This window comes from Petromyzon marinus, chromosome 50, assembly GCF_048934315.1.
Source record: "Petromyzon marinus isolate PM22_M1 ecotype Great Lakes invasive population chromosome 50, UKy_Petmar_22M1.pri1.0, whole genome shotgun sequence".
Classification (NCBI taxonomy): domain Eukaryota; kingdom Metazoa; phylum Chordata; class Hyperoartia; order Petromyzontiformes; family Petromyzontidae; genus Petromyzon; species Petromyzon marinus.
Window position 1 is genome coordinate 4,465,920 of NC_133716.1, and position 27,071 is coordinate 4,492,990.

Here is a 27,071-nt window from a genome sequence, read left to right on the forward strand (position 1 = left end):
ACACTCGTTCATTCACTTACACAACCACCCACTCGCTCACTAACCCACTCGTTCATTCACTTACACAACCACCCACTCACTGGCTCACTAACCCACTCATTAATTCACTTACACAACCACCCACTCACACGCTCACTAACCCACTCATTAATTCACTTACACAACCACCCACTCACTCGCTCACTAACCCACTCGTTAATTTACTTACACAGCCACCCACTCACACGCTCACTAACCCACTCGTTATTTCACTTACACAACCACCCAATCATACGCTCACTAACCCACTCGTTAATTCACTTACACAACCACCCAGTTTAACACGTAGGCTTTCGCGACCAATATTATTCATAATAAAGGTTTTTGGGTTAGATCGCGTTTATTTATAAATGTGTCGTAACCCTCCAGCACCCGACACGGCCAATCAGCAAAAAAAGTGTCACGTTGACAAAAGACAAATAATTCACTACTTCAGCCCACCGGTGTGTTGAAGAGTTAATCCACATTTACAGTTTGAGTACGACGTTTCGCTGGTAAATACATCCAGCATCATCGGGCAATTCGCCAGAATGGTAAAGCCCTCGCTTGCTCCCGGTTTTATATAGAGCAGCAGGGTGACGTCATCACTTAACTCATATCAGGTGCAGTGATTAGAGGCGGAGGGGGGGGGGTATTGTAATTATATAATCGATTAGTAATCAGTCATTGGTTATGATTAGTAATGAGTTGTAGATTAGTAATTCTTTAAATAAAAAATAAGGACACTCAATTGATTTTGACAATGTTGCAGTGGTGTGTAAAACTAATTATTACTGGCAAAGACTAATTAGAGAATCCATTGAAATTGAGAGGAACAAGAATAACTTTAATCGCTCTGACAGCTACCGGCTTAGTGCGGCCTGGAAGCGTATTATCAAATAATACACATTACATTTTGATTTAAAGAATTACTAATCTACAACTCATTACTAATCATAACCAATGACTGATTACTAATCGATTATATAATTACAATACCCCCCCCTTCGCCTCTAATCACTGCACCTGATATGAGTTAAGTGATGACGTCACCCTGCTGCTCTATATAAAACCGGGAGCAAGCGAGGGCTTTACCATTACCATTCTGGCGAATTGCCCGATGACGCTGGATGTATTTACCAGCGAAACGTCGTACTCAAACTGTAAATGTGGATTAACTCTTCAACACACCGGTGGGCTGAAGTAGTGAATTATTTGTCTTTTGTCAACGTGACACTTTTTTGCTGATTGGCCGTGTCGGGTGGTGGAGGGTTACGACACAACCACCCACTCACACGCTCCCTAACCCACTCGTTCATTCATCTACACAACAATAAACCGCCATTCGCCAATAAGTGGTGGTGAAGTCACCACGACGCTTGTGCCAGGCTATGTGCACCTTCAGGCCACGTGAAGTGTCGAACGGCCGCTGGCAGGAGGTCACGGGGCAGACCCAGGTGCCACGGGTCGACTGACTGAGATGACTGAGATGACTGGCTGATGCACCACCTGTGCCCCCTACTGTGCCAACCTGCTGTGCTTTAGCCACCCGGCGCTCCGCTCGTTGTTCTGAGCGTCGCTCCTCCGCCCTCCGTTGTTGTTGGAGGGCGACTGCCTCCAACTGCCCAGTAGCATCCTTCACGAGCCTCCTCCACAGAGGCCGATCTTGACACCGCTGGTACCAGTCATCAGCAAGTCCACTCAGCTCCACGTCCTCCTGTACCACATCACTCCATCTCTTCTCTAGCCCGTGCCGCGCCCGCTTAGCCCCCTCAATCCGGCCAAACAAAAGCTGTTTCGGCATGCGGTGGCTGGGCATGCGGGCTACATGACCCATCCATCGCAGCCTTGCCCGCCGGAGGAGCTCACCGATGGGACCCTGCCCAGATCTTTCAAGGATTTGTGAGCTCCTCACGCAATCCAGTCTGGTTAAACCCAGGATGGATCGTAGGCAGGCCAGCCTAAATGTTTCTAACCGGCGAAGATGTTCCATTAGTGGGGTCCACGTTTCGCAAGCGTAGAGAAGGGAGGGAATGACCGTGGCCGAGAAGACCTGAAGCTTAGTGCGGAGCGACAGACCAGGTAGCTTCCATACAGCGTTACGCAACCGATGAAAAGATATTGCCGCTCGACTGATTCGGAGTGAGACCTCTGCTGTTAAACTGGAACCAGTCATAAGCCCAGGTATGGGAAACTCTCCACTCCACAACTGCCCCATCACCGATTGGGAGTTGTGGGGGTGGAGTGTCCGATGGTACAAAATACCCAGGCAGGTGCTTAGTTTTGGTGGGGCTGATGGTAAGGCCCCACCTCTTAGTGGCACGCTCCAGTCTCAGCAGCAGCGTCTTCAACTCCTCTATTACCAAATCATCAGCATACATAACGTGGTTCAGCAATAGGGAGCCATCCCTTGACCGCACCCGGGCATCGATCAGCCTCCCATTATATCTGTACCATATGGAGATTCCACCGGTACAGCTATTGAAGGCTTCACGAACTACGTGGTCAAAATAGATGTTAAATAATGTGGGAGCCAGAGGACATCCCTGTCGCACCCCAAGGTGTACAGGGAATGGCTCTGACTCCCGGCCACGTAGTTTTACCCGGGCCCACTCACCATCATGAAGGTCCTTAATGATCGTGAGCAGAGGGTCAGGTACTCCAAAAGCACGAAGAACGACCCAGAGCCCAGGCCTACTGATGGTATCATAGGCCTTAACCAGGTCAATAAAGCAGAGATGTAGGTCTAGTTGGAATTCCCTACACCTCTGCTGTAGCAGACGGACAGAAAATATGGCATCTGTGCAGGACCGCCCTTTCCTGAAACCGCATTGGGGCTCCGCAAGCCTCTCCTCAGCGTGCCTGGCAAGGCGATGTTGAATAATCCTTGCCAGGACCTTTCCCGGCACACTGAGGAGTGAGATGCCCCTGTAGTTGTTACAGTCTGTGTGGTCCCCCTTCTTAAAGAGGGGGACCACCAGGGCATCCTTCCAATCCTGCGGAACCCGTCCAGTGGTCCAGACCGTTGTTATGATGTCATATAGGGCAGTCTGTGCACAAACGCCACCTTCCCTCAGCATTTCGCTTGGTAGATCATCCCTGCCCGCTGCCTTTCCTGGTCTCAGACTCCGGATCGCCCTCAGTACTTCCTCAACAGATGGCACCTCAGCCAGCCACTCACAGGAGGTGACTTCTTCATCTACACAGCCACCCACTCACGCTCACTAACCCACTCGCTCACCACGTGGTCACCGCGAGGCGGCGCTGTCCACCAGTGGCTGGTGCTGGACACTCGAACCCGGCGACTTCTGCGTCGGCGTTGTGAACGACGCCGACGCAGAAGATCCCTTGGCGTGTGATCTCATGGTCCACAAACCATGGCAGCGGATGCGGATACCTGATGATTCACAAATGAAAAATAAATCAAATAAAACTCTCCAGCAGTGCGCGACTGTGCTCATCCAGAACGGACCGTGCGTCGCATAACGGACGCGATTCCCCCAATCCGCCAATACGAAGGAGAGACATCACAGCGATGCACTCCGCTGCTGCTCCTGCCGCGGTGGTCTGGCCTGACCACCTGAATGTGAAATTGTAATTGTTGGTCTACATCTACATCACCCACACAACAAGTAGATTGGTGTTCATCGGGTTCATCGCGACAATTCCTCCTGCTCCTGGTTGTCTCTCCTCCCCCCTCCTCCCTCCCCCTCCACCCCTCCTTCCATCAACCGCGTCAGAACGTCAGCAGCAAGCCGATGTGCTCCATTAATGTAATATTAAAGTTACCAGCCACAGTACAGCGGTGTGATTGTGGCCACGCAGACCGCACTATTGGCCGAACAATAAACCCGTAGAGACGCACAGAGACCCAGAGAGATACGTAGAAACCCAGAGAGATACTCGGAGACCCACAGAGACTCATAGAGACACGTAGAGACCCAGAGAGATACGTAGAGACGCACAGAGACTCATAGAGACACGTAGAGACCCAGAGAGATACTCGGAGACCCACAGAGATACGTAGAGACCCACAGAGACTCATAGAGACACGTAGAGACCCAGAGAGATACGTAGAGACCCAGAGAGATACGTAGAGACGCACATAGACTCATAGAGACACGTAGAGACCCAGAGAGACACGTAGAGACCCAGAGAGATACGCAGAGACCCACATATATACTTAGAGACCCACAGAGACTCAGAGACCCATAGAGATGCATAGACACCCATATAGATACAGAGAGACCCGTAGAGACACACAGATACCCATATACAGAGATTCATTATAAACAAGCCACATCACAGCAGTGCGATTGGGGCCACGCAGCCCACACTCTAGGCCGAGAAGTAAACCCATAGAGATGCGTAGATACTCGTAAGGCTACAGAGACCCGTACAGATACTTAGAGACCCACAGAGACTCATAGAGATGCAGCAAAGACAAGCCACAGTGCGATTATGGCCATGAAACCCACAACATGGACCGCACAGTAAACCCACTACATACATGTCAACCCCTTATCAGTGCCTACCTCATTACAGACCAATTCAGACCTTTATTGGTCACCCCGTGCCCTTATAAATCTCAACGTCCATCCTACAAAGTCCCATTACAAGGGAGAAACACAAACAAATAGACATTTTTTTTTTTTAAACTCAATTTCCCTGTTCAAGAACACGTGGTAAACCGCGCGGGTTGACACGGTGTGACACTGTGGCCTGCGCTCCTTCAGTGGAGGGGGTCGAGGGAACAGCGACGCGGCACGAAAATCTCTCTCCGCTGATGCCCTCTCGTCGTGGCCAGCAGCAGACCTCTGCGTTGGCATCGGGCTCCCTGCACGGACGGAGGCGTCACCTGCTCGTCCGTCCAGCCACATCGCTGCCTTTCAAATAACTTCAACTTCAGAGTAGGCCAAATACAACTATAGAAGCCCCCCCCCTAAGGAGGTCCTTCTGCCGACAGTTTGGCAAGCAGGAAACTGCAGGGCCGACGGAGAAGGTGGAATTGATGATCTTCAACTGCTTCCCTGTCTCCGCGTGTGTTGGTGAGCAAAGTGTCCGCTAAAATTCTACAATTCCAATGCCCTGCAGCTGTCTCCGCGTAGCGGTACAGGATGTACGCGACGCCCGTCTGTCCATCAGCCTCCCTCGGTGTGCGATCATCAGAGTTGCATCTTGTACCTTTCAACCACGGCGTGAGAGCACGAAATTTGTCTCTTTTTTATTTCAAAGTGGGAGGGAAAAAACAATATATTTAACGAGACAATAATTTAACGCAAAGAGTGGCCCGTATCCAAAGGCAAAGATCCCCCGCCTTGCAGCCTTAACAGACTGTTGGGGGAAGTGCTGTTAGCGAGCACCTACGAAGGCCGACACGGCAACACGAGGGGGTGGGTGGCCAACACCACGCCCGGCCGCCTTCGTCTCCCTCGTGGTCGGAGTTGACATCGCACCAGATACTCATTTGAGGCCGAGTCGACCTAGGGGAGACCAAGGACCGGTTCAGATAATCGTGGGCGAGAATCGAACCCGGGGTCGCCAGGTTCGCAGCGCAGCGTAGCGCTTACCACTACGAGTACCGCGCGGATCGCACCACCACCCCCGTTGCTTTGGCACGAGCGAAGTGGACGAGGCTTCGGGCACAAGGAAAATACGTGGCGCTGTGACACGATCAAATCGTACACCCGACGAAATCACCGATCAGAGAGATTGGCCCATATGCGGTTCCTGTTGTATCGTTAAGCAAGATGGGATTGTATCGATTCCCGCTCAGTCCATCCACAATAACCAAACATTAAAAAAATACCACCGGGTTAATCGCAATTTTGCGGGTTAATCGCCTGTGTCCGAGTGATTGCCAATCGAGCGATGGATCGAGTTATGATGTGACACGCCCGCTCCTCCTCCTTTCATTTGATTGGCTAATATCAGCAAGATCGGAGATTCCGTCGCAGTCCGCTCTCGTTGCTGAACAGCGCCAACCGAGGTGGCGATGAAGGTCTATTTATGTATTTATCATAAAAAAAAACATTTTTAAGCCGCTCATTTGACACTGTGTCATGATGTCCTATCGTCTCAAGCGGGATAGCTGCTCGGGGTCTCGGTGGCTGTGGCCAAGGCCGCAAATCATCGCCGTTCGGCCGGGGGTCGTGGCTTCACGCAATCGGTCCCCCGGTGTCCTGTGGTCTCTCTGGGGGGCTGTGCTGACCCGGCACGCCACGTCCACCATCAACCTTCCCTCTTGCTGCGACCCCGTGCCCTGCTCGTAGTCGCCACGTCCGCCTTGCAACACCCCGCAAGGATATTACCACACCCGGCACACCACGTCCACGGTACCGTGCCGTGGCTACTCGGTGACGTGACCCAGTCCACGGTGGCTAGGAGATGTTAACTACCTCGCCTGGTACACAGGAGGTCGTGAGTTCGATCCCGACCCTGACGCCTGCTGCTGTATATTTGGAGTTTGTGTCTCTCTCTCTTTCTCCCTGTGGTCGCGTGGATGTTCCTCCGGGTCCCCCGGTTTCTCCCCTCCACATTTAGAATCGACGTCGCGCGTTTCGAGTGTTGATATGTCCACACGATGATGATGATGATGATGAGCCCACTTCGTTTGGAGCTATCGTTTGTGATTGCCAGGTCGCGTCTCAAAAAGAGCGACTGCAGCTCAGCTGGACCCTTACCTGCTAAAGACATAATCAGCGGAGATCTTTAAAGTTTCTGTTACTGTTTCATCGCCCCAGGCTAGCGACGGCGAATGTCGCGGCGAGAATTTCAACCTTGCACCCGAATCACCCCCAGCGCGTTGTGCCCCCCTCCCCCTGCACACCCCCCCCCCCCCCCCACTGTGACTATCCCCCCCTGGCGCCGTCCAACTCTCCTCCACCCCTCACTCGCCCCGCCTCCGCTCGACCCCCTCCTCGTCGCCGCCGTCGTCGCCGTCATCGCCGTCGCGGTGGAGCGACGAGGTGGAGGAGGTGGTGGAGGAGGAGGCGGTGGAGTCGGAGCGCCGGGCGCGCAGGCCGGCGCTCGCCGCCAGCTTCTCGGTGCGCTGCCGCTCCTGGTGCTGGCGCAGCAGCGGGAGGAGCTTCTTGAAGTGGCCAGCGGCCGCCAGGTCGACCGCGGTGAGGCCCTCCTGCACGGAGAAGCGGCGTGACGGAGCTGTCGGCGTGGGGACGCGTCCAGCGGCTGAGGCCGTGCGTCGCCTTCGTCACGTGGTGATGGTGGTGATGGTGGTGACGATGATGGCGGTAGTGATGACGATGATGGTGATGCTGGTGATGGTGATGCTGGTGATGGTGGTGGTGATGCTGCTGCTGCTGATGATGATCGCGGTGGTGATGATGATGATGGTGGCGGCGGTGATGCTCAGAGATGATGGTGGTGGTGATGGTGGGAGATGATGGTGGTGGTGGCAGTGATGATGACGATGGTGGTGGTGGTGATGACGATGGTGGTGGTATTTCGATTTAAAGCTTTCGTGACTGCAATGATTCATCTTCTTTGGTTCTTTCGGTAAAGTCACGTAGAATGAGAATAAAATAATAAATTGATAAAATAAAATAACACAATAATATTCTCACGACGTTTCGGCCACAACACAAGCGGCCTTCATCAGGTGAAGGGACGAGACTGTGAAGGACGAGACAGTCTCGTCCCTTCACCTGACGAAGGCCGCTTGTGTTGTGGCCGAAACGTCGTGAGAATATTATTGTGTTATTTTATTTGATCAATTTATTATTTTATTCTCATTCTACGTGACTTTACCGAAAGAACCAAAGAAGATGGTGGTGGTGTCACCTTGTTCTGGATGGAGACGCTGGCGTTGGCCATGAGCAGCAGTTTCCCCACTCCGTGGTTGTGCAACGAGCAGGCGTAGTGCAACGCAGTGTTGCCACTCTAGCGGGGGGCGGGAGGGGGAGGAGGGGAGGGGGGGAGGAGAGGGGAGGTGGGAGGGGTGGTGAGAGTGGTGAGTGATGGTGGTGAGTAAGCAGTGCCGAGGAGTAGGTACGTTGAACGTCTTTCGCACCGTACGTAGCCAACCGTGCGGGTAGTGAGTGAGGGGTGGCGAGCGAGGGAGTGGCGAGTGCTCACTTTGTCCACTGCGTTGACGTCACTTCCGGCCTCCAGGAGCAGCTTCACGAGGTCCTCGTTGAAGCGGCGCTTCTGTACCTGCACACCACGGAGACGCAGCGCTCACCCGCTCGCTCACCCGCTCGCTCACCCGCTCGCTCACCCGCTCGCTCACCCGCTCGCTCGCTCAGCCACCCACCCAACCGCTCGCTCACCCGCTCGCTCAGCCACCCACCCAACCGCTCACTTGCTCGCTCACCCACCTACTCGCTCACCCGCTCGCTCACCCGCTCGCTCACCCGCTCGCTCACCCGCTCGCTCACCCGCTCGCTCAGCCACCCACCCAACCGCTCGCTCACTCGCTCACCCACCTACTCGCTCACCCACTCGCTCACCCACCCGCTCGCTCACCCGCTCCCCCACCTGCCCACTCGCTCGCCCACCCACTCGCTCACCCATTGACCGGGGTTTCAAAGGGATCCCATAGGTGTCCCACCAGGATCCCATTAGGGGTTTCATTGGGATCCCATAGAGAGTCCCGCGGGAGTTCCATAGCGGTCCGAAATGGCCCTGTAGAGATCCCATAGGCGTCCCATACATATCCCATTGGGGTCTGATATGATGGTCCCGTAGGGAATCCCATGGGGAGATCTCCATGGGGGTGCTATGGGAGCCCAGTGAGGGTCCCAACGGGGTCCACAGGGGTCGCACGGGGGTCCTATTGGGATCCCACGGGGGTCCTCCTATATGATGGTCCCATAGGGAATCCCATGGGGGGGGGTCTCCATGGGGGTGCTATGGGAGCCCCGTGGGGGTCCCAACGGGGTCTACAGGGGTCCCACGGGGGTCCTATATGATGGTCCCGTAGGGAATCCCATGGGGGGGGGGGTCTCCATGGGGGTGCTATGGGAGCCCCGTGGGGGTCCCAACGGGGGTCCTGTAGGGGTCCCAGGGGGGGGGGGGGGGGGTCGTCACCATGATCCAGTAGCCGATGAGCACGGGCATGAGCAGCACGATGAGCAGCGCGTCCAGCCACGAGAATCTCCGCCGCACCGCCACGTGGAGACACGAGCGGCCACTCTACACCACGCACAGACAGCAAAGGTCCCCCGTGTAGCCTCCACGGACTGCTGGGGCAAGTGCTGCTAGCGAGCAGCGGCGGACGAAGGGGTGGGTGGGTGGCCTGCGCCACGCCCGGCCGCCTTTGTCTCCCCGGTGGCGATGTTTACACACCGCACCGGCTACTCAGTTGAGGCTGAGTAGACCTAGGGGAGGCCCTGGATCGGTTCAGATAATCGTCCGCGGTGTTGGCCGTGAGCGGGAATCGAACTCGGGTCGCCAGGTTCGTAGCGCGGCGTAGCGCTAACCGTTACACCACCGCTCCCCACAATGAGAGAGATGATGATGGTGATGATTGTGTCGATGTAGATGATGAAGAGCGTGGTGGTGATAATGATGATGATCTCAATGTAGAGGTTGATAATGATGATGATGGAGGTGATTATGATGGTGTCAATGTAGAGGTTAATGATGACGATTGTGATGATGGTGTCGATGTAGATAATGATGATGGTGATGATGGTGATGATGGTGGTGATGGTGCCGATGTAGATGATGGTGATGATGTAAACGATCTTGATGATCGTGGTGGTGGTGATGATGATGCTGGTATCGATGTAGATGATGAAGATGCTGGTGATGATGACAATGATGATGACGATGGTGATGACGATGGTGATGATAACGATGGTGATGATAACGATGGTGATGACGATGATGTTGACGATGGTGGCAATGACGATGATATTGACAATGGTGATGATAACGATGATGTTGACGATGATGTTGACGATGACGTTGAAGATGGTGACGATGTTGACGATGATGGTGATGATGATGTCTACGACGGTGATGACGACGGTGATGACAACGGTGACGACGACGACGATGTTGACGATGATGTTGACGATGTTGACGATGATGATGACGATGATGACGATGATGATAACGATGGTGATGACGATGATGATGATGTTGACGATGGTGGCGATGACGATGATATTGACAATGGTGATGATGACGATGATGTTGACGATGACGTTGAAGATGGTGACGATGTTGACGATGATGGTGAAGATGGTGACGATGTTGACGATGATGGTGATGATGTCGTCGACGGTGATGACGACGGTGATGACGGCGGTGATGACGACGATGATGTTTACCACGACGTTGACGATGACGTTGAAGATGGTGACGATGTTGACGGTGATGGTGAAGATGGTGACGATGTTGACGATGATGGTGATGACGACGGTGACGACGACGACGATGTTGACGACGACGTTGACGATGACGTTGAAGATGGTGACGATGTTGACGATGTTGACGATGTTGACGGTGACGACGGTGACGACGGGCACGTTACCTTGGTGGTGGCTCCGACGTCCCCGCCGCGCTTCAGGAGGAGGCGGGCGATGGAGGGGTGGCCCCCGCGGCACGCGGCCAGCAGCGCCGAGTCGCCGTTGGAGTCGCGGCCGTGGAGCCGCGAGGAGTCGCGGTCCAGCAGCCATGACACGAGCAGCTCGTCGCCCTTGTAGGCCGCCTCGCACAGCGGCTACAACATCATCAACATCAACATCGTCACCATCATCATCAACATCGTCATCAACATTAACATCAACGTCATCACCATCAACATTAACATCACCGTCATCGTCATCGTCACAACCGTCATCATCGACATCACCATCGCCATTGGCAACATTGTCATCGTCAAGAAAGATTTACGGCGTTCAAAGGGTACGGCGGGAACTCTCCGCACACTGCCCCATCACGCACGCACGGATGGACGGGGAGCCATGGGGCATGGTGGCGCAATTATCCACGCAGGTTCCTTATTTGTAGCGGGGCTAATAGCAGCAGCGACGTTAATTTGACATTTTTTTGTTAAGGCCCCACTGATCTGCAACGTAGCTCTTTTTCAGAAGCGATTATCGCAAACAAGAGCTGAGCAGAGTGGAATTATGGTCATCGCGTGGACATTCATAGCGGCCAAATACTCGAAAGGCGTGACGTCGATTACTAAATGTGGAGAGGGGATAAAAAAACAATCGGAGGAGCCGGAGGAGAAATCCACGCGGCCACGGAGAGAGAGAGAGACACGCAAAGTTCAAATATACAGCAGCAGCAGCAGGTGTCAGGGTCGGGATCGAACCCACGACCTCCTGTATACCAGGTGAGGTAGTTAACATCTCCTAGCCACCGGGGTGATGATGAGAGAGAGAGAGAGAAACGCAAAGTTCAAATATACAGCAGCAGCAGGCGTCAGGGTCGGGATCAAACCCACGACCTCCTGTATACCACGCGAGGTAGTTAACATCTCCTAGCCACCGTGGTGATGATGAGAGAGAAACACCGTAAACTTCAAATATACAACAGGTGTCAGGGTCGGGATCAAACCCACGACCTCCTGTATGCCAGGCGAGGTAGTCAACATCTCCTAGCCACCGTGATGATGATGAGAGAGAAACACCGTAAACTTCAAATATACAACAGGTGTCAGGGTCGGGATCAAACCCACGACCTCCTGTATACCAGGCGAGGTAGTCAACATCTCCTAGCCACCGTGATGATGATGAGAGAGAAACACCGTAAACTTCAAATATACAGCAGCAGGTGTCAGGGTAATGGATCGAACCCACGACCTGCGGCACACCAGGCGAGGTAGTCAACATCTCGCCAGCCAAATGAATCGCCTGTGATCGGCAGGTCGAGTGCGGCGGGGTAAAGCGTGGCTATCGTCTCTGCCCTGCGCAGTGTGGGAAGAGTAGGCCAAACTCCACGGCACCCCGCGGGGCTCTCCACAGCTCCCTCCGGTGGTGCACCCCTCCGGCCAGCAGTGGCCTCGAGGAAGTCACTTGCAGGGGCTGCGCCTGCACCTCTCCGTACCTTGAATAGTTTACGCGAGTCGATGCATTCCTGCGTGGTTTTAAACCCCCCACGGCCCACCTCGATGTGTGTGATGCGCCGCTGATGGAGAGGGCGAGAGATAGTGGGGGGGGGGGGGGTGGTGGTGGTATGTGCTTGTGCCTGTTTCCTTGGCACTGGTAACGAGAGATACAAAGACGGGTCGGAATGTGGCTGAACCAGACGGAAGGGAACCCCGCCTTGGGGTGGAGCGGGTGCCCCTGGTGAGTCCACGGAGAGAGAGACAGAGGGGGAGAGAGACTCGAAGATTTGCCACGGCGGATGAGCAAGCGTTACGCGACGATTCACCTTATCACCACCATTATCACCATCATTATCATCATCATCATCGGCGGCGGCGTGGTCATAAGCGGCAGCATCGTCATCATACGTACCGACATTATTGCATATCGTGATATAATACATTATGTAACGACGCAACGCGTGTTATAATGCAATGATGCATCGCATAATACGACACTGTATCATAATATAATATTAGCATCCCATTATCACCCGTTACAATGACGTCACAAGGCCATGCGTTGCAATTGTATTGTGACGTCATTGTGCCTGCTCCATCCGCCACTGCAGGGACTACGCCACTGATCAGAGACGATCGCAGCTCCAGTTCACCTCTTCCACGACACCTCCTCCACCCCCTGACCCCGTCCACCTCTTTACAATAAAAAAAACGTAACATTGGTATATTGTTGTTAAGGGTCCCCGGGTGTGCAATCAGAGCAGGGTGCCCACCGGTTATCGATCGTGAGTTTGCCGGCTAGCCTGCAGCTACAACTGCAAGCCGAGCGATCACCGGCGGGATGACTCGCCGAGTCGTTGAACGAGTGGGTAGGTCGGTAGGTGAGTGGGTAGATAAGTGGGTAGGTGAGTGAGGAAACAGATGAATGAGTGGGTAGGTGAGTCAGGCAGGCAAGTAGGTGCATGAGTAGGTGAGTGGGTAGGTGAGTGAGTAGGTGAGTGGGTAGGTGAGTGAGTAGGTGAGTGAGTAGGTAAGTGGGTAGGTGAGTTGGTAGGTGAGTGGGTAGGTGAGTGAGTAGGTGAGTGGGTAGGTGAGTGAGTAGGTGAGTGGGTAGGTGAGTGAGTAGGTGAGTGGGTAGGTGAGTGAGTAGGTGAGTGGGTAGGTGAGTAGGTGAATGAGTAGGTGAGTGGGTAGGTGAGTGAGTATGTGAGTAAGTAGGTGAGTGGGTAGGTGAGTGAGTAGGTGAGTGGGTAGGTGAGTGAGTAGGTGAGTGGGTAGGTGAGTGAGTAGGTGAATGAGTAGGTGAGTGGGTAGGTGAGTGAGTATTTGAGTGAGTAGGTGAGTGGGTAGGTGAGCGAGTAGGTGAGTGGGTAGGTGAGTGAGTAGGTGAGTGGGTAGGTGAGTAGATAGGTGAGTGAGTAGGTGAGTGAGTATGTGAGTGGGTAGGTGAGTAGGTGAGTGAGTAGGTGAGTGAGTAGGTGAGTGGGTAGGTGAGTGAGTAGGTGAGTGGGTAGGTGAGTGAGTAGGTGAGTGGGTAGGTGAGTGGGTAGGTGAGTGGGTAGGTGAGTGGGTAGGTGAGTGGGTAGGTGAGTGGGAAGCAGGGTGTCACTCAATCCACAACAGAGTCACAGTACAGAGGCGTAGAGGCAGACAGGAGGAGGCCCTGAGGTGCCGTGAGCGTGGACAGAGTGGAGTCAGACTCTCAGCTGTCGCCACGGTGGCTAGGAGATGTGAACGACCTCGCCCTTTGCAGGACTGGTTCAAACATTTGCCACTATTCTCGCTCGTAACCGGGAAATGAACTCGCGTTGCAGAGTTCCTTGGACAGCGAGCTTAACGGCTGCATTCCCGTAAACACAACAACAACCGCCATTCGCCACTAAGTGGCGGTGACGTCACCACGACGCTTGTGCCAGGCCATGTGCACCTTGAGGCCACGTGAAGTGTCGAACGCCCGCTGGCAGGAGGTCACGGGGCAGGCCCAAGTGCCACGGGTCGACTGACTGAGATGACTGAGATGACTGGCTGATACACCACCTGTGCCGCCTACTGTGCCAACCTGCTGTGCTTTAGCCACCCGGCGCTCCGCTCGTTGTTGTGAGCGTCGCTCCTCCGCCCTCCGTTGTTGTTGGAGGGCGACTGCCTCCAACTGCCCAGTAGCGTCCTTCACGAGCCTCCTCCGCAGAGGCCGATCTTGACACCGCTGGTACCAGTCATTGGCAAGTCCACTCAGCTCCACGTTCTACTGTACCACATCACTCCATCTCTTTTCTAGCCCGTGCCGTGCCCGTTTAGCCCCCTCGATCCGGCCGAACAAAAGCTGTTTCGGCATGCGGTTATTGGGCATGCGGGCTACATGACCCAGCCAACGCAGCCTTGCCTGCCGGAGGAGCTCGCCGATGGGACCTTGCCCACATTTTTTAAGGATTTGTGAGCTCCTCACACAATCCAGCCTGGTTAAACCCAGGATGGATCGTAGGAAGGCTAGCCTCAATGTTTCTAACCGGTGAAGATGTTCCATTAAGGGGGTCCACGTTTTGCAAGCGTAGAGAAGGGAGGGAATAACCGTGGCTGAGAAGACCTGAAGCTTAGTGCGGAGCGACAGTCCAGGTAGCTTCCACACAGCGTTACGCAACCAATGAAAAGATATGCCGCTCGACTGATTCGGAGTGAGACCTCTGCTGTTAAACTGGAGCTGGTCATAAGCACACTGCCCAGGTATGGGAAACCTTCCACTCTCTCCACAACTGCCCCATTACCGATTGGGAGTTGTGGGGGTGGAGTGTCCGATGGTACAAAATACCCAGGCAGGTGCTTCGTTTTGGTGGGGCTGATGGTAAGGCCCCATCTCTTAGTGGCACGCTCCAGTCTCAGCAGCAGCATCTCCAACTCCTCCTCTGAATGAGCAGCTATTACCAAATCATCGGCATACATAACGTGGTTGAGCAATAGGGAGCCATCCCTTGACCGCACCCGGGCATCGATCAGCCTCCCATTATATCTGTACCAAATGGAGATTCCCCCAGTACAGCTATTGAAGGCTTCACGAACTACGTGGTCAAAATAAATGTTAAATAATGTGGGAGCCAGAGGACATCCCTGTCGCACCCCAAGGTGTACAGGGAATGGCTCTGACTCCCAGCCACGTAGTTTTACCCGGGCCCGCTCACCATCATGAAGGTCCTTAATGATCGTGAGCAGAGAGTCAGGGCCTCCAAAAGCACGAAGAACAACCCAGAGCCCAGGCCGACTGATGGTATCATAGGCCTTGACCAGGTCAATAAAGCAGAGATGTAGGTCTTGTTGGAATTCTCTACACCTCTGCTGTAGCAGACGGACAGAAAATATGGCATCTGTGCAGGACCGCCCTTTCCTGAAACCGCATTGGGGCTCTGCAAGCCTCTCCTCAGCATGCCTGGCAAGGCGATGTTGAATAATCCTTGCCAGGACCTTTCCCGGCACAATGAGGAGTGAGATACCCCTGTAGTTGTTACAGTCTGTGCGGTCCCCCTTCTTAAAGAGGGGGACCACCAGGGCATCCTTCCAATCCTGCGGAACCCGTCCAGTGGTCCAGACTGTTGTTATGATGTCATATAGGGCAGTCTGCACAAACGCCACCCTCCCTCAGCATTTCGCTTGAGAGATCATCTCTGCCCGGTGCCTTTCCTGGTCTCAGACTCCGGATCGCCTTCAGTATTTCCTCAATAGATGGCACCTCAGCCAGCCACTCACAGGGGGTGACTTCCAATATTTGAGGCACCACAGCCTCAGCAGGGTCATCCCCACTTTGTGCCACGATGTTTTCCTGGCTGAGGGATTTCCCCTCCCCCAGGACCTCACAGAAATGCTCAGCAAATCTACAAACCTGTCCCTGGGGGTCGGAGATTGGATCACCGTTTTTTCCCCTAATGATGGTAATAGGTGTGGCGCTGCAGGTTACTTTTTTGATGGAGTTAAATAGAGATTTGTGATCGTGGGCCACTGAGGCAGACTCCATCTCCTCAACAACCCGTGACCACCACCCGTGACCACCACCCATCCTTGCAGCGCCTCACGGCTCTCCGAACCTCCGAGCGAAGGCTGCGGTAAGCCTCATTCACTGACGTGGGATTCTGTAGCCGATGAGAGTGGGCCTGTCGCTTTTTCTCAACTATCCTGAACACCTCCTCTGTCAGCCAGGGTCTCTGGGGAGGTCTGGACCGCGTACCCAAAGCAGCCAATGCAGCTGCATGAGTGACAGTCCTAAACCTCGCCCATTTACCCTCGACATCCGGAGGAGTGGGGGACGATGCCAACCCCAGCCGCAAGCGATGATGAAATTCTCACTTGCAACTTTCATCAGATAACTGAGACCAGGCCACTTTAGGTTGGAATGGGGTCCTGGGTGTACACCCACCACTGGAGTGGAAGAATGGCAGGCGCATCTTACAGATGACAAGTCGATGGTCAGAGGGCAGATCAGCTCCACGGTAGGTCCTGGTGTCAAGGACATGAGCTCGCATCCGCTGGTCCGTCACTATGTAGTCCAGCAGATGTTCTTGCTTGGTCCCGGCATGCATCCATGATGTTGTGTGGATGCGCTGATGCCGGAAAAGCGTGTTGGTAATTACAAGCCCATGGGCTGCACAAAAATCTAGCAGCCTCCTACTGTTGTTATTTAGCTGATCTGGCCCATGCCCTCCAATCACTCCAGACCAAGTGCCAGCATCATGACCAACTCGGGCATTGAAGTCACCCAACAAGATGACTCTATCCCGAGGGGCCACTTTAGCCAGCACCTGTGACAGGAGGTCATAGAAGGCATCTGACTCATCGGCTTTGCCTGCATCCCTCCACGGATGTTCGTCTTCGGTGGGGGCATAAGTAACCACGACCACCACTCCTCGCCTCCGGTTGATGGGAAGGCAAGCCCAAAGTAGCCTGGGGTTTACAGCTTCCCACACCTCACCGCCACACTCCCACGCCCCCTTCATTCTTTTGTTCAAAAGAAGAGCCACACCCTCTTGTTTGGCAGTCTGCTGCCCCGAGTAGAGGACTGTCCACCCCTCATGGTGGCAGGAGCCAGAAACGGTCTACCGGACCTCCTGAATGCCATAGAGATCCAGGCGGTACCGGTCCAGCTCCCGGCAGAGGAGTGGCAGCCTCTCCTCCGCAGTGAGCGTTAGAACATTCCACGTGGCCACACGAAGTGGCTTTTCGTTGTTTCTGGACGAGCCCCGAGGGTAGAGATTCAATCTCCTGGCTCCACCAATTGGGGTTTGGCCAGGAGACGTCATAGACGCCTGTCCCCCCGGGGCCTCCGGCAGAAGTTTATTTGTTACACGCGTACACAAACACACGTACACACACACGCGTACACACACACACACGCGTACACACGCGTACACACACACGTACACACACACAAATACATCCTCCGTGTAGCCTCAACACCACCGCCATCACCACCACTGTGAACACCACCACCACTGCCACCACCACTACCACTGCTAACACCACCACCACTGCCAACACCACCACCACTGCCAACACCACCACCACCACCACTGCCAATGCCACCACTACTGCCAACACCACTACCACTGCCAACACCACCATCACCACTGCCAACACCACCACCACTGCCAACACCACCACCAATACCACTACCAACACCACCACTGCCAACACCACCACCACCACTACCACCACCACCACTGCCAACACTACCACTACCAACACCACCACTGCCAACACCACCACCACTACCACCACCACCACTGCCAACACTACCACCACTGCCAACACTACCACCACTGCCAACACCACCACCACTACCACCACCATCACTACCAACACCACCCCCACTACTGCCAACGCCACCACCACAGCCACCACCACCACCACCACAGCCACCACCACCACCACTACCAACACCCCCCGGCTAAATCACGAATGCAGGGAACCCCAGAGACGTCTCTCCATCTCTCAACAACAACAATCTCTCAACAACAACAAACTCTCAACAACAACAACAATCTCTCAACAACAACAACAAACTGGCCGCGGGCAGCGCTGCTTCTAGCGGCTGGTGCGAGGCGAGGCGAGATGGACGAGTGGTGGAGAGGAGAGAGAAAGGCACACGTGGTGTGTAATGACAGGGCGAGATGGACGAGTGGTGGAGAGGAGAGAGAAAGCCACACGTGCTGTGTAATGACAGGGCAAGATGGACGAGTGGTGGAGAGGAGAGAGAAAGGCACACGTGCTGTGTAATGGCATGGCGAGCTGGACGAGTGGTGGAGAGGAGAGAGAAAGGCACACGTGCTGTGTAATGACAGGGCGAGATGGACGAGTGGTGGAGAGGAGAGAGAAAGGCACACGTGCTGTGTAACGACAGGGCGAGATGGACGAGTGGTGGAGAGGAGAGAGAAAGGCACACGTGCTGTGTAATGACAGGGCGATCTGGGCGAGTGGTGGAGAGGAGAGAGAAAGGCACACGTGCTGTGTAACGACAGGGCGAGATGGACGAGTGGTGGAGAGGAGAGAGAAAGGCACGTGCTGTGTAATGACAGGGCGAGCTGGACGAGTGGTGGAGAGGGGAGAGAAAGGCACACGTGCTGTGTAATGACAGGGCGAGATGGACGAGTGGTGGAGAGGGGAGAGAAAGGCACACGTGCTGTGTAATGACAGGGCGAGCTTGGCGAGTGGTGGAGAGGAGAGAGAAAGGCACACGTGCTGTGTAATGACAGGGCGAGATGGACGAGTGGTGGAGAGGGGAGAGAAAGGCACACGTGCTGTGTAACGACAGGGCGAGATGGACGAGTGGTGGAGAGGGGAGAGAAAGGCACACGTGCTGTGTAATGGCATGGCGAGCTGGACGAGTGGTGGAGAGGAGAGAGAAAGGCACACGTGCTGTGTAATGACAGGGCGAGATGGACGAGTGGTGGAGAGGAGAGAGAAAGGCACACGTGCTGTGTAACGACAGGGCGAGATGGACGAGTGGTGGAGAGGAGAGAGAAAGGCACGTGCTGTGTAATGACAGGGCGAGATGGACGAGTGGTGGAGAGGAGAGAGAAAGGCACACGTGCTGTGTAATGACAGGGCGAGATGGACGAGTGGTGGAGAGGGGAGAGAAAGGCACACGTGCTGTGTAATGACAGGGCGAGCTGGACGAGTGGTGGAGAGAGAAAGCCACACGTGCTGTGTAATGACAGGGCGAGCTGGACGAGTGGTGGAGAGGGGAGAGAAAGGCACACGTGCTGTGTAATGACAGGGCAAGCTTGGCGAGTGGTGGAGAGGGGAGAGAAAGGCACACGTGCTGTGTAATGACAGGGCGAGATGGACGAGTGGTGGAGAGGGGAGAGAAAGGCACACGTGCTGTGTAATGACAGGGCGAGATGGACGAGTGGTGGAGAGGAGAGAGAAAGGCACACGTGCTGTGTAACGACAGGGCGAGATGGACGAGTGGTGGAGAGGGGAGAGAAAGGCACGTGCTGTGTAATGACAGGGCGAGCTGGACGAGTGGTGGAGAGAGAAAGCCACACGTGCTGTGTAATGACAGGGCGAGCCGGTGACATCCACAATCTAGGTCAGCCACGTCGCGAGGAATCTGGCGGCGGCGGCGTGTGGTTGGGGGAGAAGATGAGAGAGCCGTGGCGACATCGGCTAAGAGAACACTGTAATATAAATACAATATCTCTCATGTGGTGGTGATACATTGTGGTGTAAATAGTGCACGGGCTTCCTTGTCGATGCACTGCCCTCCCTGTCTACCCTCCTGTTCCTGTCACACCCGAGATCTCCCCGTCCTGTCCCATGGCTCACGGTGTCTCCCCGCGTCTCCCCGTGTCTTCCCACGTCTCCCAGTTACTCCCCGTGTTTCCCAGTGTCTCCCCGCGTCTCCCCACATCTTCCCCGTGTCTCTCCACGTCTCCCCGTGTCTCCCAGTGTCTTCCCGCGTCTCCCAGTGTCTGCCCACGTCTCCCAGTGTCTCCCCACGTCTCCCAGTGTCTCCCCACGTCTCCCCACGTCTCCCAGTGTCTCCCAGTGTCTCCCCATGTCTCCCAGTGTCTCCCCACGTCTCCCCGTGTCTCCCAGTGTCTCCCCACGTCTCCCCGTGTCTCCCAGTGTCTCCCAGTGTCTCCCCACGTCTCCCAGTGTCTCCCAGTGTCTCCCAGTGTCTCCCCACGTCTCCCAGTGTCTCCCAGTGTCTCCCAGTGTCTCCCCACGTCTCCCAGTGTCTCCCCACGTCTCCCAGTGTCTCCCAGTGTCTCCCCACGTCTCCCCACGTCTCCCAGTGTCTCCCAGTGTCTCCCAGTGTCTCCCCACGTCTCCCAGTGTCTCCCCACGTCTCCCAGTGTCTCCCAGTGTCTCCCAGTGTCTCCCCACGTCTCCCAGTGTCTCCCAGTGTCTCCCAGTGTCTCCAAGTGTCTCCCCACGTCTCCCAGTGTCTCCCAGTGTCTCCCCGTGTCTCCCCACGTCTCCCAGTATCTCCCCGTGTCTCCCAGTGTCTCCCAGTGTCTCCCCGTGTCTCCCAGTGTCTCCCCACGTCTCCCAGTGTCTCCCCACGTCTCCCAGTGTCTCCCAGTGTCTCCAAGTGTCTCCCAGTGTCTCCCCGTGTCTCCCCACGTCTCCCAGTGTCTCCCGTGTCTCCCAGTGTCTCCCAGTGTCTCCCCGTGTCTCCCAGTGTCTCCCAGTGTCTCCCCACGTCTCCCCGTGTCTCCCAGTGTCTCCCAGTGTCTCCCCACGTCTCCCCGTGTCTCCCAGTGTCTCCCAGTGTCTCCCCACATCTTCCCCATGTCTCGTCCGCCCTCCTCGCTGTGTTGCAATTTCCCGAACACCACAAACAGCCTCACTCCACCAGGAGAGTGGGGGGGGCGAGGGGGGGGGCGAGTGGGGGGGGGCGAGGGGGGGGGCGAGTGGGGGGGGGCGAGTGGGGGGGGCGAGTGGGGGGGGGCGAGTGGGGGGGGGGACGAGTGGGGGGGGGGCGAGTGGGGGCGGTGAGATGTTGACAGCGAGTTTGTGAGTCCCAATGATGAAATCACAACGGGGGTTGTGGTTGGGGTGACTCAGGGGGTCCATAATGGCCGTGCCACATTGAGGACACAGCCCAAGCACAGCGATTATCACGCAGAGAGCCACAGACTCACAACACAGAGAGCCACAGACTCACCACACAGATACCCATAGACTCATCACACAGAGACCCATAGACTCATCACACAGAGACCCATAGACTCATCACACAGAGACCCATAGACTCATCACACAGAGACCCATAGACTCACCATACAGAGACCCATAGACTCACCACACAGATACCTATAGACTCACACACAGAACCATAAAACTCACCACACACATACCCATAGACTCACCACACACATACCCATAGACTCATCACACAGAGACCCATAGACTCACAACAGAGACCCATAGACTCATCACACAGAGACCCATATACTCATCACACAGAGACCCATAGACTCATCACACAGAGACCCATAGACTCACAACAGAGACCCATAGACTCATCACACAGAGACCCATATACTCATCACACAGAGACCCATAGACTCATCACACAGAGACCCATAGACTCATCACACAGAGACCCATAGACTCACCATACAGAGACCCATAGACTCATCACACAGAGACCCAAAGACTCACCACACAGATACCTATAGACTCACACAGAGAACCATAGACTCACCACACACATACCCATAGACTCACCACACACATACCCATAGACTCATCACACAGAGACCCATAGACTCATCACACAGATCCATATAGACTCACCACACAGAGACCCATAGACTCATCACACAGAGACCCATAGACTCACAACAGAGACCCATAGACTCACCACACAGAGACCCATAGACTAATCACACAGAGACCCATAGACTCATCACACAGATACCTACAGACTCACACAGAGACCCATAGACTCATCACACAGAGACCCATAGACTCACAACAGAGACCCATAGACTCATCACACAGAACCCCATAGACTCATCACACAGAGACCCATAGACTCATCACACAGAGACCCATAGACTCATCACACAGAGACCCATAGACTCACCACACAGATACCGATAGACTAATCACACAGAGACCGATAGACTCACCACACAGAGACCCATAGACTCATCACACAGATACCTACAGACTCACACAGAGACCCACAGACTCACAACAGAGACCCATAGACTCATCACACAGAGACCCATAGACTCACCACACAGATACCCATAGACTCATAGACTCACCACACAGATACCGATAGACTCATCACACAGAGACCGATAGACTCACCACACAGAGACCCATAGACTCATCACACAGATACCTATAGACTCACACAGAGACCCACAGACTCACAACAGAGACCCATACACTCATCACACAGAGACCCATAGACTCACCACACAGAGACCCATAGACTCACCACACAGATACCCATAGACTCACCTCACAGAGACCCATAGACTCATCACACAGAGACCCATAGACTCACCACACAGAGACCCATAGACTCACCTCGCAGAGACCCATAGACTCATCACACAGAGACCCACAGACTCACCAAACAGAGACCCATAGACTCACCACACAGAGACCCACAAACTCGCTACACAGAGACCCACAGACTCACCACACAGAGACCTATAGACTCACCTCACAGAGACCCATAGACTCATCACACAGAGACCCATAGACTCACCACACAGAGACCCATAGACTCACCACACAGAGACCCATAGACTCACCACACAGAGACCCATAGACTCACCTCACAGAGACCCAGACTCATCACACAGAGACCCACAGACTCACCACACAGAGACCCATAGACTCACCACACAGAGACCCATAGACTCATCACACAGAGACCCATAGACTCATCATAGAGAGACCCATATACTCATCACACAGAGACCCATAGACTCACCACACAGAGACCCACAGACTCACCACACAGAGACCCATAGACTCACCACACAGAGACCCATAGACTCACCTCACAGAGACCCATAGACTCATCACACAGAGACCCACAGACTCACCACACAGAGACCCATAGACTCACCACACAGAGACCCATAGACTCACCACATAGAGACCCATAGACTCATCACACAGAGACCCACAAACTCGCTACACAGAGACCCACAGACTCACCACACAGAGACCCACAGACTCACCACACAGAGACCCATAGACTCATCACACAGAGATATCGATGTTTTTGTTATTTACCCTTCATAGCCCAATGCCTGTGGGCTCTGATGGTGTGGAGGAGGGGATCTCACGCTGGTACCCAGAGTTGACTCGCGATAAGGGAGAGTGCCGCCGAGAAAGAGGTGGCCGGTGGGGGTGGTGGCGGAGAGATTCGAATGAAGAGAGAGAGAGAGATTGCAGCACCATTTGAACAACTAAACTATGGTTGTGTTTTTTTATTGATTTGAAGCTTTCGTGACTGCAACAATCCATTCTCTTTGATTCTTTCGGTAAAGTGGCGTGGGTAGAAATAAATGAAAATAAATCACGACGTTTCGAACGCAACGCACGCGCCCTTCTTCAGGTGAATATCGCAGCAGACATCGCAGCAGACATCGCTGCTGTCGCGATGTTCACCTGAAGAAGGGCCCTTGTGTTGCGTTCGAAACGTCGTGATTTATTTTCATTTATTTCTACCCACGTGACTTTACCGAAAGAACCAAAGAGTATTTATTTTGTTTTACCAAACAAGGCCCGCTGAGGTGATCTGTAGCTCTTTTTCAGAAGCAGCCTGGGCCATCGATGATAGCTCAACGAAAGTGGCTCATCGCGTGGAAATGTTTAGCGGCAGCCAAATAGTCTAAACGCGCGACGTTGATTCTAAATGTGGAGGGAAATCCGGACAACCCCGAGAAACATCCACGCGACCACGGGGAGAGAGAGACAGAGAGAGAGACACGCAAACTCCAAATATACAGCAGCAGCAGGCGTTGTCAGGGTCGGGATTGAACCCACGACCTCCTGCATACCAGGCGAGGTAGTTAACATCTCATAGCCACCGTGATGATGAGAGAGAGACACGCAAACTCCAAATATACAGCAGCAGCAGGTGTCAGGGTCGGGATCGAACCCACGACCTCCTCCATACCACGCGAGGTAGTTAACATCTCATAGCCACCGTGATGATGAGAGAGACACGCAAACTCCAAATATACAGCAGCAGGCGTTGTCAGGGTCGGGATTGAACCCACGACCTCCTGTATACCAGGCGAGGTAGTTAACATCTCCTAGTCACCGTGATGATGGTGAGAGAGACAGACACGCAAACTCCAAATATACAGCAGCAGCAGGCGTTGTCAGGGTCGGGATTGAACCCACGACCTCCTGTATACCAGGCGAGGTAGTTAACATCTCCTAGCCACCGTGATGATGATGAGAGAGAGACACGCAAACTCTAAATATACAGCAGCAGGCGTAGTCAGGGTCGGGATTGAACCCATGACCTCCTGTATACCAGGAGAGGTAGTTAACATCGCGCCGTACGTCGCTAAACGGAGGTGAGGGGAACCCGAGTCAAACCCTTACCCCTGACGCTAACCCTCGCCTCTTCAGGTGACCAATACTCCGTGCGGTCTGCATATTTTATACTGATGGAGCTATATACAGTGAGGGGAAAAAGTATTTGATCCCCTGCTGATTTTGTACGTTTGCCCACTGGCAAAGAAATGATCAGTTTATAATTTAATGGTAGGTTTGTTTGAACAGTGTGAGACAGAGTAACAACAAGAAAATCCAGAAAAACGCATGTCAAAAATGTTATCAATTGATTTGCATTTTAATGAGGGAAATAAGCATTTGACCCCCTCTCAATCAGAAAGATTTATGGCTCCCCGGTGTCTTTTATACAGGTAACGAGCTGAGATTAGGAGCACACTCTTAAAGGGAGTGCTCCTAATCTCAGCTTGTTACCTATATAAAAGGCACCTGTCCACAAGCAATCAATCAATCAGATTCCAAACTCTCCACCATGGCCAAGACCAAAGAGCTCTCCAAGGATGTCAGGGACAAGATTGTAGACCTACACAAGGCTGGAATGGGCTACAAGACCATTGCCAAGCAGCTTGGTGAGAAGGTGACAACAGTTGGTGCGATTATTCGCAAATGTAAGAAACACAAAAGAACTGTCAATCTCCCTCGGCCTGGGGCTCCATGCAAGATCTCACCTCGTGGAGTTGCAATGATTATGAGAACGGTGAGGAATCAGCCCAGAACTACACGGGAGGATCTTGTCAATGATCTCAAGGCAGCTGGGACCATAGTCACCAAGAAAACAATTGGTAACACACTACACCGTGAAGGACTGAAATCTTGCAGCGCCCGCAAGGTCCTCCTGCTTAAGAAAGCACATATACATGCCCGTCTGAAGTTTGCCAATGAACATCTGAATGATTCAGAGGACAACTGGGTGAAAGTGTTGTGGTCAGATGAGACCAAAATGGAGCTCTTTGGCATCAACTCAACTCGCCGTGTTTGGAGGAGGAGGAATGCTGCCTATGACCCCAAGAACACCATCCCCACCGTCAAACATGGAGGTGGAAACATTATGCTTTGGGGGTATTTTCTGCTAAGGGGACAGGACAACTTCACCACATCAAAGGGACGATGGACGGGGCCATGTACCGTCAAATCTTGGGTGAGAACCTCCTTCCCTCAGCCAGGGCATTGAAAATGGGTCGTGGACGGGTATTCCAGCATGACAATGACCCAAAACACACGGCCAAGGCAACAAAGGAGTGGCTCAAGAAGAAGCACATTAAGGTCCTGGAGTGGCCTATCCAGTCTCCAGACCTTAATCCCATAGAAAATCTGTGGAGGGAGCTGAAGGTTCGAGTTGCCAAACGTCAGCCTCGAAACCTTAATGACTTGGAGAAGATCTGCAAAGAGGAGTGGGACAAAATCCCTCCTGAGATGTGTGCAAACCTGGTGGCCAACTACAAGAAACGTCTGACCTCTATGATTGCCAAGAAGGGTTTTGCCACCAAGTACTAAGTCATGTTTTGCAGAGGGGTCAAATACTTATTTCCCTCATTAAAATGCAAAAAAAATTATAACATTTTTGACATGCGTTTTTCTGGATTTTTGTTGTTGTTATTCTGTCTCTCACTGTTCAAATAAACCTACCATTAAAATTATAGACTGATCATTTCTTTGTCAGTGGGCAAACGTACAAAATCAGCAGGGGATCAAATACTTTTTTACCTCACTGTACCTGTGTGTGTATAATGTGATGTGCCCGTGCATAAAACCACAGAATATGATTTGTGAAACCAGAACCCATAACAAAAAACCGCGTAACCGCACCTCCGATATGCACGGTTGGCTACGTACGGTGCGAAAGTGAAGTTCAACATGCATTCAACATGCATACAACATACACGCGTACCAAAAGCTCATCGCATTTGCTAATAACACTTCTTCCTTAAAGGGGGGAGGGGGGGGGGGTAAAGCATAAGTCGACGTTTCGGGCAATAGCCCTTGTTCATGGCACACAGCTGACGTGATCCCACAGGTAACGCCGCGACATCACCAACTACACCCCCTCCCCCATCGCGCCAGTCCCCTCCATCACCATCACCATCCATACCTCTGAGTATCGTATTCCCATCACGGTGGTGGCGATGGTTGTCGGTGGTGGTGGTGATGTTGGTGGTGTTGGTGATGGTTGTCGGTGGTGTCGGTGGTGGTGGTGTTGATGATGGTTGTTGGTGATGTTGGTGGTGGTGTTGGTGGTGATGATGGTTGTTGGTGATGTTGGTGGTGGTGTTGGTGGTGATGATGGTTGTTGATGATGGTTGCTGGTGATGATGATGGTTGTTGATGATGGTTGCTGGTGATGTTGGTGGTGTTGGTGATGGTTGCTGGTGATGATGATGGTTGTTGATGATGATGGTTGTTGATGATGGTTGCTGGTTGCTGGTGATGTTAACAGCAGCGACGGTGCCCACAGAATGACTGACGACTCGCTCCCGCA

The 27,071-nt window shown here is 53.6% G+C and overlaps 1 protein-coding gene across 1 annotated transcript; it reads right to left on the bottom strand.

Moving 5' to 3' along the window:
* Positions 1 to 5,227: 5,227 nt before the first annotated feature.
* LOC116953211 (ankyrin repeat domain-containing protein 22-like) lies at positions 5,228 to 27,071 on the bottom strand. Its single transcript, XM_032973178.2, has 6 exons — positions 26,685 to 27,071; positions 10,520 to 10,708; positions 9,067 to 9,171; positions 8,113 to 8,190; positions 7,819 to 7,917; positions 5,228 to 7,153 (listed from the first exon to the last, which is right to left on the bottom strand). Exons 1-6 carry the CDS (start codon positions 26,703 to 26,705, stop codon positions 6,908 to 6,910), a joined length of 738 nt encoding a protein of 245 aa, XP_032829069.2. The 5' UTR covers positions 26,706 to 27,071; the 3' UTR covers positions 5,228 to 6,907.

Coding starts and splice junctions, on each gene's coding strand:
- LOC116953211 (XM_032973178.2), bottom strand. CDS start 26,705: ATGGGAATACGATACTCAGAG. Junction 9,172..10,519: donor ACGTCGGAGCCACCACCAAG/GTAACGTGCCCG, acceptor TGCGTGGTGTAG/AGTGGCCGCTCGTGTCTCCA. Junction 7,918..8,112: donor ACGTCAACGCAGTGGACAAA/GTGAGCACTCGC, acceptor GCCCCCCGCTAG/AGTGGCAACACTGCGTTGCA.